The 14995-nt window shown below is 41.9% G+C and overlaps 1 protein-coding gene across 5 annotated transcripts in view; it reads left to right on the forward strand.

The window, feature by feature from the left end:
* The first annotated feature begins 5084 nt into the window (after positions 1-5084).
* fli1 (Fli-1 proto-oncogene, ETS transcription factor) overlaps positions 5085-14995 on the forward strand; it is a 30557-nt gene continuing 20646 nt past the window's right edge. For 2 of the 5 annotated variants that reach the window (XM_085429773.1, XM_085429774.1), the window contains exons 1-2: positions 5085-5272; positions 6972-7058. In XM_085429773.1, the coding sequence (XP_085285899.1) occupies positions 7020-7058 (39 nt within the window). In that variant the 5' untranslated portion in view covers positions 5085-5272; positions 6972-7019. Of the gene's footprint in view, positions 5273-6971; positions 7059-11425; positions 11558-11646; positions 11725-14995 lie in introns of those variants that run through there. The other 3 variants (XM_085429775.1, XM_085429776.1, XM_085429777.1) reach the window with 2 other exon arrangements.

Below are 14995 nucleotides of genomic sequence, written 5' to 3' on the forward strand. Positions count from 1 at the left end.
CCGATTGTCAACATTAACACCATTACCGCTCTCTCACCTCTCTCCTCACACCTACACCGTTCTCTCGTTTTCTCGTCTTGGTTTGTGCTCTTCCTAGCAGTGAGCTTTTTTTTCCTCTGCATGTAAACTGGGCCTGTCATCTTCAGACTTCTCAAGCCACTCTGCTGTCTGTATGTTGAGTGAAGACACTTTCAGAATTAATACTAGCTTCTTGTATGCGCCAGTTTTGCCACGTTGTGAAGGATTTTAGCTAAAACTACAAACTAGATACAAGAATACACCTCAGTTCACCTACCTAGAAACCTCTGGAAACCTGTGTAACATCAGGGACTAGCATGGCAGTGCTAGCAAGGCAGAAATACTGGTTGTGTAGTTGACCTTCTGGTATTTTTTTTTTTTATTTATTATTTTTTTTGGCAAATCTTAAATCAAATCTTTGTGATTGATACAGAAAAAGTTTCAAACACAAGCCTGCCTCTGCTCGTGTGTGGAGCTCTCCTCTCCTCGCACTTGTTTCACGGCTCAACTCTGCCCTCTGTAGTGTCTCCGAAATGTAGCCACAGTAACCTGTGTTTTTGTCCCCTTTTTCTTTTTTAGCTGTAGCAAGACCCAAGCCACAAGTCTGTTTGGATTTCAATCAAAAAGAAAAAAAGAGTCCAATTTTAGTGAAACTAATGTGAAATTTTAAAAAATGCATAAATCTGCACTTTCTCAGAGATTACCTGACACCCAACTTGAATGCCATCGTAGTGCTGGCATAGCCACCTACTGATTCTGCGCCTCTCACCAGCTGTCTCAAATAGCCCTCTCCATATGTTAACGCTTTACGCCCCAGATACCCACGATGACAGCGTCGCTCTGTCTCTTTAAGACTTACATGGAATGCTGTGGTTTTGCCTAGGCGTTTGGGGTAGTGCCCTCACCGACACGTAAACACAACCCTGAAAGTAGCTCTGACTCATTCTCCATGCGTCCCATTTCATTCTTAGATGCTTCTTCTGGCTTTTCTGTCAGTGTGAGGATTTTCCCCGTGCCTTCACTCTGCTTCTCTCCTAATATTTAGAATGAAACGACCTGGAAACGACATTATCGATACATAATACACTCATGGGTTATTTTATTTATTTTTGATTCTACGTGGTTGTTTGTGTCATGGCTGGAAAAGGAGGAGACTGTTGTTATCTTTGGATTCAATAACCCCACAAGTTCTGTTTTTAAAGCTTCAAATAGTCCAGAACAGGAATGTCTTATCTTGCAGATGTCAATATCTCTTTTTTATCTGTGCTAACACACTTATATAAAATGCTGCCTTTAGATAAAAGACATTTAAAAGAAAATCAATGTGAAAAAAGTTATTAAGACAGGAATAGATGCTGTTTCAATAACAAATCACATCAGTTTACTTAGAAGATTTCGCCCTTCCTATCTCCTATGATGAGCAACTGTACCAGAGTGATCAAGAAGCCGTCACAAACTTGAGCTACAGAGCCCCCAAGTGGTAAGAGTTTGCACTGCCGTCCCTTGTAAATAGGATCAATAGGCAGGCTCCCTTTATTAGATCCAGATTTGACCGTCTGAAGCCACAGATGAATGATTTTTGTAGTCTGGTGAGCAGCCCACATCGAGTTCAGCCTGTCAGACATGTCTGGGGGGACGTGGGGGAGGAACGAGAGAGACTTGGGCCTCAAAGCATTGAGAATGAGGGACAGGGGCAAACCCTAAACCTGAGAGCTCAGCTCAGACTAGCAGCCTTCCAGGGAACAACACTTTTCTTATTGAGCTAGTGGGCCAGACCCAAATGAGAGGTGACAGCATATTCATTTCACTCAGTGTTTTTCTTTAAGGGGTTTTTAAAATGCTGCTGAATGATGAGTGGTCACAGGATTTATAGTTCAGGGGATGATTTAGGCTTTCTAAATGGCACTGCTTTCCTCCTGCTCTCACTCTCCCAACTGTTTTTTTTTTCCACAGGAGCAGTCATTTTCTGGGGCTTTATTTCAGCCTCGTGTTGTTCGTGTAGGGATGACTCCCCCCTTGGCAAGTGAGACTGATTTAAAATGTAAAGCGAGCACCTTGGTTTCCCATGTCCTGTCTGGACTATAGAGGCAGGGTGTGCCAACACTTACGGCTGAACTGTGAATTCAGACCAATTTGTGGTGTTGGGGAAAGCAATTATGTGGACAAGGTGTCTCACAAAAAGACACCGACCACTCTTCTTTTGATTAAAGACATACCAGAACACACTGTGTGAAGTGGCAGCGTGCGTTTTGTCTCAACACCACTCCCAAGCTCTGGTCTCAGCATTATTCCCGGGAGCGAAAATACCAAGACTGAACAGGTGGGGGTCAAATAGTTGAAGTATCAGTGCTTTTCTCCGGACCTGACGAAGGGGAAACACATTAAGAGACATCGGGAGGTCGTTGATTTATAGGGACGCTATTACCTTCATAAATGCTTGGCTCATAAAATGACTGCTTTGCTTTAATTTAATACTTCCCCTCTCTAATTATCACTACACACACGTGCACAGAAGTGGGCTGCTGTCTGCTATGGACCTACAGAATGCAGCTTTGTGATTGTTTCTTTGTTGTTTTCACTCCACACTCTGGTGCTGGTTTAGTGTCTTTGCCCTTGCAAGCAGCTGAAAAGAAACTTTTACTTTCTCCTTCCTTCAGCTTGTTTTATTCGAGAATTCAGAGAGGGTAGATGGTTGAAGTCTTCCCAAAAGAACCTCATCTGTCACTTTTTACATTTTGCCATCTCCTTGCTGTTGTTCAGCGTACTCACACACACACAGGCATACACACACATACACAAGATACATATAGTGGCTTTCACTCTTTTGAACATGAGCCCAGTGCAAAAGCACCGTTCCACGTCTGGATCATAAGTGCCTGGGAGCTTGCGTGAAAACATTTGAGGTTCTGCCCTGCCTTCCCTGGTGCCACACTGCCATTTTCTCTCTCCCCCAGGAGCTACAAAAGAAAGGTTTGGATTGGACCAATAATCTCCATCTTCAGATCATCTCTCAGTAGCCTCTTCAGCTAAATAAATAACTCATTACAGTTCAGAGCGAGGAGCTTCATTTACTCTGAGCGATGCAATCACAGATGTCTGCAGGTTTGCCCGCATCATCTCAAATAAAAGTGTTTCTGTTGTGAATCCCAAGAGAAGAGGCGCTCTCAAATGTTAACATAGCAGTGCAGAGCGAGGACTAGCAGTCGACTGCTTGTGGCAAAACTGCTGATGGCAGATTGCTCGGCACCGGCGGCAGAGAGGGGTTACGTCTGCTTGCTTAAGCACACAATGAGATTCTGTTTGCAACATTAGGGCTTAGATGCTAAACAATATTAAAACAAGACACATAAAGCTGCCAGCATGTTTGCCTGGACCATTAGCAGGAGGCATAATGAGCCACATTACACATTTACTATCAGTCTCAGGGAAACCCCCCCAAAAAAACAACAACAGTGAAAAGTGCAAGATAGCGCAACACTATAGGTGTAAAACTGTCCCCCAGTGTTAATATATGACAACTTCTGTTTCCTGTTGTTCACAAAAATTAGATTTCAGTAAATATGGGAGGCATTCAGTGTTGATTTGAGAGTGAACAAAAATAAATAAAAGCCTGGGCTTTCTTTGGACTGAGACAGCTGGATGTTAATAAAACCCTGCACTGTGCAGCATATAGATGAACATATACTCTGTCTTCGTTGTTGTTGTTGTTGTTGTTTTTTGTCTATTTCTTTTGTAAAACTGTAGTAGCTGCTGTTCAAATGTGTTAGAAAAGTCTTCTGCTGTACCCTGAGGAAGGCAACAAAGCAGGCGCATGAATGCCATTTTTCAGTAAAAAGGATGTTGGGATTTCCGCCAATTGTTTCATGCTGGGAACACTATTATCAGCGTTGTTGTTCTTAATCACTGCATTAGGAAACGGTGCAACAAACAGAAGGTCTAGCCGGTGATGAAAGACGACCTTTTTACCAGATGACCCCATCACTGTAAAAGAATGAGTGAAGGCGCTCGGTAGGCCATATCTTAGCGTTTTAAGACTGTTTTCGGACGCCTGTCATTAAAGACGTGTCAGAAAAAAACATAAATGTATTTATTTTCTTGACCTCGTTTTATAGCCTGAAGCAATCCCATCACAAAAGTAAGCTATGGAGGCGGACATTACAGCTCTGCTCTGACAAGTATGTAAGTATGTTACAAAGTATGAGAGGTCCTAAAAAAGCCGCATCAGATCCAACATTTCACACTCATTTTAAGCATATCTTATAGGCTCTCGCACGCAACAAGTTACAACCAACTTCTCTGTTTCACTTTGGTTGCCCTGCGTGAAATAGCAACCTTGATGAGGCTATAAAATGCTATGGTTGGGCGACTTTCCTCACCGTGAATTGCCCCCACACCCTTTGGAGGGCTACGAGTCGAAGATGAGGGCAGAGACGTGAAGGAAATGAATTTAGTGAAGCGAGTGGGGTCAGATGCAGGAAAAGGAACTCGCTTTGCTGTTTTATTCCTGCGGGGACTGTCACCGTGAGGACAGAGAGGAACATGAACGGAAAAGCTACTCCTGAGAGATAATTGATTATTAATATTAGCATCAGTATTAATAACTGGAGGGGGTGCTTGTTTGCGTGGCAGAGGGAGATTTCCTCACTAAGTCAGTTTCTTGTGGATAACACTTTTAGGCTTGCTCAGTATCTGTCATATAAATTGCTTTATGTTTTAATTACACCCACGAACGAACTTTGTTTACAACTTTATTCTGGATAGGTAACAACAAGTTTGTTGAACACAAAAGGTGGCTCTGGTTTCTTTTTGAAGTTTGCCCAATGTGCCATCTGTCTGATATTTGCCTGCTCGTTGTAATAAATAATAAAGCTGCTCAAAATATCTTTTTTTTTTTTGCACTTAAAAAATATATCGACACTTTCTTTCAACAACAGGCTTTATAAATCACCTTTATGACGCTCTTTCCCTCTCTCTGCTTCTCCCTTATTTCATGGTTCAGTGGCCTCACACCGCCGGGCGAGGGGAGGTTTTTCTCTCTCTGCTCATTGGTCGCGGCTTTTCAATCTCTCTAACATTTCCATTCATACAGCCGGCGCTCCTTTTTGCCCCTTTCAAAATAACTCACTGTCATCATCATTCGGAAAACGGTTTTGCCTGGACGGGACTAATTATTTAAAATTGGGGGAGTGATTAGCTGCAATCGGAAAAAGGAAAGCAAGAAAGAGAGATCAAGCTTCTGGCACAACAACGACAGGTGAGTGAGGAAAAATAATCCTCAAAATACGGAGTCGTGTAAACTGTGCACAGCGTGGGTGAGAATGCGGGAGGATAATAAATCACTTCTGCTTGTTTTATTGCTTTTATTGATGCCCAGTCACGTCGTAAACGGATGTAGAGTTTGCACCTCGAGCGAGAGTGGACGTTTCGGAATGACTCCAAAAGTGAAATGAAACTGCAGCAGCTACATCTTAATAGTTGCGCTAATCTTCGTGTATCGTTGCATCAGACTTTTATTTTTCCCACTTAAGGGTCGAATTATATCGAAAAGCAATAACCTGATAATCGTTTGTCAAGCCACTTCTTCACAGTCTAACTTTGGGGAAGGTAAGACAAACAAAATGGAATGCGTATTAGCCGAAAATCAGTTGGCTCTCGTTTGTGATGGATAACAGCAAGGTAAGATGCTTAAAATGTAACACTAGAGGGGTCCCGGCCCACGGGGCTGTCTCGGAGGAAGGTTCACGCCGTTATTCACCAGTCCTCCTCTGCCTAATTGGCTGCAGATGCTGTATCCTATGGTCTTTTTACCGCGTAGAAATTGGATGCATTTGGGGAACTTTATGAGGCGAGCTCTGCTTTTGCCCGAAGGAATCGAAAGAAAAAAAACAAACTTCAAAATAAAGGGATTTAAAACCGTGCCACGTTCATGTATAATGCACTCTTCCTTGGTCAATTTATCACGAGGCACGAAAAAGAGACTCGAAATTGCGCTGCACATAGAGAGAGCTTGTGTTGCTGTGACTCTCTGGTATAAACATGTTTTTTTTTTCTTGGATTTTTTGACAGGTGTTTTCTACAAGATGCCAAAGGCTCGTGGTCTGGAGTCAGCATCAAAAATAAAAATGTGTACAGCAGGGGGAAAAAAATCGATTATCAAAATATGGCCACGACTGCATGCTTCTAATCATGACACATCGCAGCATAGCTGCTGAACAGGACGACGATGTCCCGTACGCCTTGTTAAAATATGTTCAGCTTTAATGGTGCGTCCTGCAAGTCCATATACATTTATTTGCTTTATCACGTAGCACAAGAGCCATTTCTGGTGCCGTGTGCCGTTGCCTTCCTAATAATTGCAGAGGGAGGGAATGGACTAAAAAACACCGTCCTCTAAGTGCCCTTTCACCCTAGACTTTGTAAGCTGCACTTATTAAAGCGAAAAGTGTTTCAATATGTGGTAAGCTTTAGGGGGAAAACGTGATGGGGGTTGGGATGGGGCCCTCCTTTTTCTTTTTTCTTTTTTCTGCCCAACTCCTATTGGGCGACATGAAGTAATTCATCCATGTTAGCAGTAGGTCAGTGGTGTAATTTCCGTCTAATGGTGTTTCTGAATGTCAGCTATGGACAGCGGTAATTAAAAGGTACCCGTATCTAATACCGCTGACCACTGGTGAAAAAAAAAATGAGAGCTTTATGAATGAATCCAGCCATTATGCGTGGAGTCTGACGTGCACGGGGGCCATTAAGCAAATTTGACTTTCTCTTTATTTTGGTGGAAGTGGTAACCCATGTGTGCACTACGCCGGACTTCTCAAAACACGTGAAAACACGCGGTACTCTGTGGATGTTTGCAGTTCAGCAAGTGTAAATAACGTTTAAATGAAATAATAAAATCAATAAATAATGGTGAAAGAAATCTCGATAATTGTTTGTCTTCTTTTCCTTTTTCTCAGGGCCCATTGGACACTGAGCACCCTTGGGCCTGTCTCTGTCAAGTAGACATGTTTCAAACTGTCCCTGACACGTCGTCTTACGTCAAGGTAAGACACCACCGTCTCTTGGATCAGGTAATGTTTGAGGGACAATTTGGGGTCCTTTCATTGAAGACTGCGCACAGTGAAATGATACTGAATGTTAAAACCTTTAGCAAACCACTGTCTTTATTTGTATTTAAAACCAGTGTTTCTACCCCCGCCTGTTGCCAAAATGGGCTTTTTTTATGCTGATTTTATGCGCCTGTTGAAATTTTTAAATGCTACTTATTTTTTGTATTATTTTCTAAGTCTGACACCTGTAGCCTGAGTACCTACCGGGGGGCATTTTATTTTTCTTCGCGTGGAAAAAGCCTACATGTTTACACTGTCAAGTCAGTGCTGAAGTGTGGATCTGTGGTCTGTGTGATTTACCAAACTCGACTCAACTTTTTTTCCCTCTTTACTCCAAAAATGCTGCTATTACGGGTCATAAACATGTCTGACGTCACGAACTTCTCTCTCCCTCTCTCTCTGAGTCTCTCTTTCTCTTGGTCCTAAAAATGTAAATAAAGCAAACAGCGCACATCTGGTTTTCACATAAACCTGCATCACGTCACACATGGCTCGGCGTGACTACCTGCAACTGCTACAGCCGCATGTCTGTGGCTGAAACCATTAAGTGTTTCTCTTTATTGCAACGTGTGTGTGTGTGTGTGTGTGTGTGTGTGTGTGTGTGTGTGTGTGTGTGTGTGTGTGTGTGTGTGTGTGTGTGTGTGTAAGACTAGAAGATGTCAACAAGTGTAAGTAAACTTGGGTGGCTGCGTGACGTTCACTCCCAAATCCATCAAAATAATCTGCACGGGTCTGATTGCCTGGATTGCGCCTCATTAAAATAAGTCATTGTGCAGGAGCAAAATTGCTGTAATATCTTCATAATCAAGGTATTTTTTCCCCACGGGCTTCTTGTTAATGTTTTGAAGACCCGTTCCCCTTTGAATAAGGACTCCTTTCATCCAGGAACGGCGTTTGTGCCACTGCTGAGAGATCCTGCGTTTCGGGGCTCAGAACAATTCCGGATTTGTTGTGAAAGAGTTAAATAGCAGGGAATGTTTAAGGAGAAAATACGCATTTAAAAGAGTCTTTCTGCTCCCTCAGAAAAAAAATTAAAATTAAATTTTTTATATATATATATATAGAAGAGGGAGTGAGACAGAGGAGATCAGTGAGGGAGAAAAGTTGATATCGGGAGTTAACTTTCAATTTTGCTCGCCTCTTATAGTTTGCAGCCCGGGTTGCTTACGTTTGCTTTAATCCCAGTCTTTGTTGAATGACAGTTACTATTCTCCTGTTTGGGTTGAGGGTTAGCCTGTGCCTTTTTTTTTTTCTTTTTTTCTTTTTTTTGCGTGCAAGTCCAGCACTCACTGGCTCACTCGCACTCAAAGAGATGTTGGTCTGAATGTGGCACGCCTCAATAGAAAATTTAAAAAGAAATATTCCCCATTCAAGCGGATCCACGGCCAAGCATTTGGTTTTGTTTGGTTAAGGCCAGGCGAGACTGGAACTCTCCAATAAAAATAAATCTCAAATTAATTATGGCCTAGAGCGAGGGGCCAGACAGTTCGTGCTTATATGTGCTGCAGACTCCACTTTTTGCCCTCAGTATTTTGACTCGAGCTGTCTTTTAGCCCCAGAGAAGGAATGATCTGAATACAAGTCTGCATTCTAATAAGCAGCAACCCCAACAGACTCGCATGGACCGGGACTATTTCTTCGCTGAAATAACACTCTGAGAACAGTTGTGTTTCTCACAACACTCAGTGGCCCGCTTTACGTATTTCCCACTTCAAGAACAGCCAAAGGTGCACACCATTGGGCAAAGAGTAGCGAACTCGTGTTTAAAAATTGTTAAAGAATAATCTTATATATATATCACTCCATTATATATATATATATATATATATATATATATATATATATATATATATATATATATATATATATATATATATATATATATAATGGAGTGATATATATTTATCACTCCTTTCACAGACTGTTTGTCTTCGCCCCATAACCATATTACTCAATTGAACTCATTAACTAACTGTAAATCAGATTTACATAAGACAAATCTCAGCAGATCCTTCTATAAGCTAAAGAAAAAGGATGGGCCTAACAATTGAAAAGCTGCAGAACATAAACTCACCATAGTGTCCGCCCACCTCTGGCTCGTTGCCCCAGCGGAGAGACAGAGGAGCTACTGGCTCGTGGTGTAAGAAGAAATGTCTGGCTGTCTAGTTCCAGCGTCAAGCCAGATGTTCTGTGGTTCGCTGTGTAAACCAACTTGCATTTGTTTATTGGCCTTCCAAAATGTTTGTTACCACAGTATTCATTATGATCTATGTAGATTCTGCCACCACCAACCCCCCAGTCTTCTTGATAAATCAGAGTGGCAGGTAGGTTATGGCCTTGAATCAGAAGGACATGTTAACTTCCAAAATCACATATTTTCTTTTCTTTAAGCAGGAGGGGGGGGGGGGGGGGGGGGGGGGTTGCATCATTTGATAATGTCCTGGAAATTTGCAGCTCTGTTTCCAAAGATATTTCGTTTATTTATGTTACCTAAACTGATTTTGGCACCACAGCGGGATGAGTGTATTTTTATTAATGGAAAGTGACATAAATCCAAAGATGCACATCACACACTGGTGGGATGGAGTGTTTGAAGAGATCTGTTTCTTTATTGCTGATCATAAAACCTTATAGTAAGTCACTTGCTCAAGGTCGCAGCTTAAGTACTTCTTTAATTTCCCCCCTTTATCACCAGTCTCCCAACAACAAAAAATTGAAAACCTTAGACTTTGGAATGTATAAGAATAACAAAAAACAACCCAAGCCAGTCACTGAAGAGTTAAACAAGGTGTCTCCCTTAATTACACGAGTCTGAACTGGCCTCAGGCAGGAGAAGCCTTGACCCTTAGCAGGATCCAGATGTGGTGGTCCCAAGGGTGGGGGCCCACAGCTTCACCAGACCCCCAAGCCGAGAGCAGACAGGCCGGCCCTGCTGCCAGTCTTCGCTGGCAGCAGCTCCCAGCTTCTTTTTTGTGCACACTGAGGCCAATCCTCAAAGCGAAACCACCCCTCAAAATCACAAGAATATTCATAATCATTATTATCTTAATTACACTGTAACCAGGTGCATTCAGTTTAGCAAAGAAAGTCTCTCATTTTATTTTATTTTGTACTCAGACTCCTGCAATTGCGGAACCTTGGTTAAGGTGAACATTTTAAAGGCTTCTAAAGTTAGTTACCCGTTTTGTTGGATGTAAATGTGTCCCGTCTTTCAGAATTACCAAATGTAGTGTTATTAGTCTGGTCATATTCAGACCTGGTTACTCGTCTAGCATGTGCCTGAAATTGGGTCTAAATTGATGAGGAGGAATTTCGTGGGGTAAAAGAAGAGGAAATATATGTGGGGGTGGGGATCTGGGGTTTCTTTTTTAGACTTAAGCAAACATGGAGTAAAACAGAAAGTTTGAAGTTTAAAAAGCTATGATTAAATTGACAAAAACGTAAATATATCGAATAATAATAATAATCCTTTTTAGTGGGCTTATGTTGATGCATTCTGAGCTTCATCCTTTTAGCCCTGTGCTGAACAGCAGACGCACACGTGTAGCCCAGACCCTTAGATTATAGTGCGGTTGGAGCTAAATGCTTGGATTTTATTAATGGTGTCTCAGGGAAAAAAGAAATCCACAAAAGGCTTCATAGAAAAAAAAAAGAGTTTACAACAATTCCTCTCAGAGGTGTTCAGGTTGCTCTCCTTATTTGATTTAGAGCTACATCGAACCTAGTCAGATGTGTCCAACATCTATCTAGGTTCAAAGACAATGTTTATTTAATGTATCACTTTAACTATGTATATAATAAACATTATTTTATTTTTTATTTTTTTTAAAGAGAGAATAGGCTGATTTATAGAGAATCGGAGGTAGTGGCCAGATGTAAGTCTGAAGTGTAGGCGTTAACCAAAAGCGCTCTAAAACATGCAATCGCATAACTTAGATTGTCCGGCGACAGTAAAACCTCTTTCCACAAAATCTCAGTCAAATATGAGCAGGAATAATTCATAAGCCGGAGAAATAGTAAACCATTCCACACCATCTGTGGCATTACTGGGAAAGCAAAACACACAACACAATTTTACTGCAGGCTACACAGCAATGGCTGTGCACAACGCAGGCAGCCATCCTGTAAATATTTCCGACCAGAAAAACATAACAGCGGAGCGAACACTCAATTGTTTTCCCTGCTTATCTCTCTGGGACAGTATCCTGCTTTTTTGAAGGCAGGGCTTTTGGTGACACACAGCTTCCTTCTCAACCTTCTCAACAGTGGTGACTTCACTTCCCAAATTTAGAGGAAAGAAAAAACGCAATCCGGTAAAAGTGTCTCTTTCTCTCCGCCACATACCGGGGACTGGAATTAATTCAGGAGCGTGTCATGTTTGGGGTATCGTCCGGGTCCGCTGAAAATTGCGCAAAATGGACGGAACTATTAAGGTAAGGGTGGAGAACGGGGTGTATGAGTTTGTGGGAGACTGCTTTTTTTCGAAGTTGCGCCTCCTTTTTTTTAAGCAATGGTTTGAAATACTCCTCTGTGTCGTCTGTGAGCTGGGATCTCCAGTCAGGCAAAGATGAGCGGCTTTTTTCTGTCGGTCTGAAAGCGGGTAACCCGATTTCCTTCTTCTTTCTTTGAAAGTATCCTTCTCGCTTTTTGTATATACATATATTTAAATATATATTATCTGACTGGTTGCGAGGGCACTGCTGTGGTGTGGATTCGAGGCTAAATCAGAGATCACCCTTTGGATTTGGGGGACCGAGCGCATAATTACGCGCGTCTGGAAAGGCACAAAGGAGCGATGAATTGTTTCATACAAACCCATGTAGACTGTACTTTCCTGTAGTCATAAGTAATACTTGTGTTCAGCGATTTGGTTTTGTCTGGACAGCGGGGGCTGAGCAATAGCCATGACTGGATGTACCGCTGGATAGATGTGTCGAGCTGCGCAACAGTGGTGTGGCACATCGCCCAGCTCGGTACGAAGATCTCGTCTAGGTTAAAAACTCTGACGGCTTAGAATTTACCACAAAAGAAGAAGAATCACATTCCTCCCTGTATTTCTGTTGGTTGTTGTTTCTGTTATCCCCTCCGCTGCCGGACAGGGAGATTTGTGAAAGTGTAAGGAAGCCTGTCATACGGTTACTTCACACAGTAACTGCACGGTTTGCGACACTTTAAACCGCAAACCTTCACAACGATACCTTGGCTTGCTCCTCGTGCAGTTACACAACTATTTTGAAATGGTGCTGCTGCTGGTTGAGCGCTGGTCTACATTAACACTGGCTACCGGCCCCCCCATCAGTCAAATTCCAGATGCATTATGGCTGAAGCCACCAGATGTTGAATGGCAAAGTCCCTATTAAGTTCACCCTGCAACGCGTTTAGTTAACAAGTGTGAGCTGGGAAGAATGAAGCATCTGTATTCACTCTTATTGTTGCAAGAAAACCTAATGCGATTTATTTTTCTTTCGGAAATTTAAAGTAGCTAGTTTGTGGCGGCTGGGTGTGGTGTGAGTTTTGGAAGAGTGTAAACGTTGGCCAGACAAAAAAAAATGTCAGTCTACATATAGCCTTAAATCGCTCATCGCCCACAGCGCTGTGATTGTTTTGTAGCGCACTTGAAGTAAATTACCCCCCACGGCTGCAAGAGGACATGACTATATCAGCCTGGGTTGTCTAACAAAGTAAGAAGCTGCATTACAATTAATGCAATCATAATTGAATCCTTTTGGTGTAAACGACTGGCTGCTACTTGCATTCATGCTCGCTAAAGAAAGGAAGGACTCTCTAGCCATGAGAGCTTCCTGTTCTACACAATCTTTTCCTGACAGGTTTCCTCTTCCTCCTTAAACAAAAGACAGGAATGCCCCCCCTCCCTCTCCGTGGGTGGCTCCTGGTAGATGGCTGTGTGTGAACGCCAAACAGATACACGTGTAGTCTGGATGTGGAGTTATTCCACGCAGTATCCAGCCAGCTCCCAGACACGTAGTGACGCATTTGCGGAGATAGACTTGGCTGATGTAAACAGAACAGAGGTTGCTCCCAGCAGGTGTCACACTCACACAATGGTCATAATGGTGCGGGCTGATCCACAACTGAGCTATGATTTATTTGATGTTTTTCCCCTTTGTCTGGTTACTGCGGAGAGCTATAGTGAAAAAAAGCAGAAAGCATGCTTTGGGGAATTGACTTTAAAGGATTAATTAAAAAAATCTTTAAATTTCAGGAAGTTTCTGGAGATTTGTGTGTGTGTGATTATAATTTTTCAGGAGAAGTTCCTCTTTGGTGCTTAACACATTTTCAACTTATCTTAGGACGATTTTAGGCAGACAAAGAGTGTGTAATCGGCTGCCTGTAGCTCTCACTGGTAGTATGTGTGTGTTCCTAATTGGCTCTGTTCTCTCATCCTTTCAGCTTCTTCTGCGAGAGTGCTGTACCCCTATCTAAAACAAAACAAAACGAATAAAAATAAAGAGTACTCCAATCCTGATGGGCACACACCACTTGCCAATCATTGCTCCAATTGTGCAGCCTGATATGTCATTGTAAATATAACGTGCAACAGTCATAGTAGTTAACAAACCCTTTATCAGGCTGCAATGAGACATTCCCTCACTCTCTTACACTTTATCATCCACAAACTAGCTGCTGTGCTCTGCTCAGATAATGTGTCTTGCTGCCAGTGTTCAGACTATGACAGATCCACTGATGAAAATCGCTGGAAAGTCTAATTCTGGCAGACGGTTAAGAGGGTCAGCTTTTCCTTTTTTTCTTCTTCTTCTTCTTCTTCTTTTTTTTTTTAATCCACCCATTAACCTGAAGAGTCGTATATTACAAAATCCCTAGTTTGGTCTACAGTTGCCATAGCCCGTAGACCTGACGTTTCCTCAACGTTTAAAGGAACACCATCATTGAGGCTTGCTAATCCAAATCATCACAGCGTTAAACACAAAACTATATATTCCAGTTTGCGAAAAGCCCGTAAAGCTCCGGTTTATTTGCCACAACCATGCACCGTAAATCATTTTTTATCTATGTTTTGCATCCAGTTCTGTAAACACAACCAACACAGAGGCAACAGATGGTGCTAAATGGCACATACAAATGTTAACATTTTTTTCCACTGCAGTGAGTATCAGACACTATCAAACATCTCTTCTGATCATTGGATAAGTTTTATGTAACATATCATTTTTCACTGCAGTAATAAGAAAAGCACCAATACAACAGACACCCCGATTGTTATTACTGAAGTTCTAGAGAAGGTTGGGACATTAGGTCCCTTATTAAGCTCTCAAACTGTAGCTGATGAGAGAGTCTTCTCACCTTTTTTCTCTTTTTTTCATTGTTGTATTTAACCTCCTAGAACCTGGCGTCCACATATGTGGACATCACATTTTGGGTTGTCTAGACCAAAATCCTATATTCTGATATCCACTCACGAGGACATTTTACTGCCTCTGTTTTATCAAAATTCAAAACGAATGTCTTCATATGTGGCTCTCAATTTTCTTAGAAACAAAAATCAGGTATACAAAAAAAATCTGGTGATTCTTTATCAGGTCCCAATCGTCCAAATAGCAAAGAGAAATTAAAAATGCATGCCATGAAAGAGTTCGGGTCTTAGGAGGTTAATGCATGTGCATACATGCATTTTATATATTAGTTAGTTATGCCATTGCACCAAGAGAAATGTGTCCTACAAAAAGAAAGTGCACTGAAATGAGGGCAAGTGAAAACTTTCCACTCACATGAAATGCCTTAGAAGTGAATAGAAGTGAAGTTATGTGAGATCTTGAGGATTTCACTTTCATAAAAGCAACATTTTTGAGAATGCAACGGCTGCATGTTGGAAATATTGATCAATGAATATC

Source organism: Copadichromis virginalis, linkage group LG14 (assembly GCF_057382275.1).
Source record: "Copadichromis virginalis isolate Kocher_CV1m ecotype Utaka linkage group LG14, C_Virginalis_male_GT1.1, whole genome shotgun sequence".
Classification (NCBI taxonomy): Eukaryota; Metazoa; Chordata; class Actinopteri; order Cichliformes; family Cichlidae; genus Copadichromis; species Copadichromis virginalis.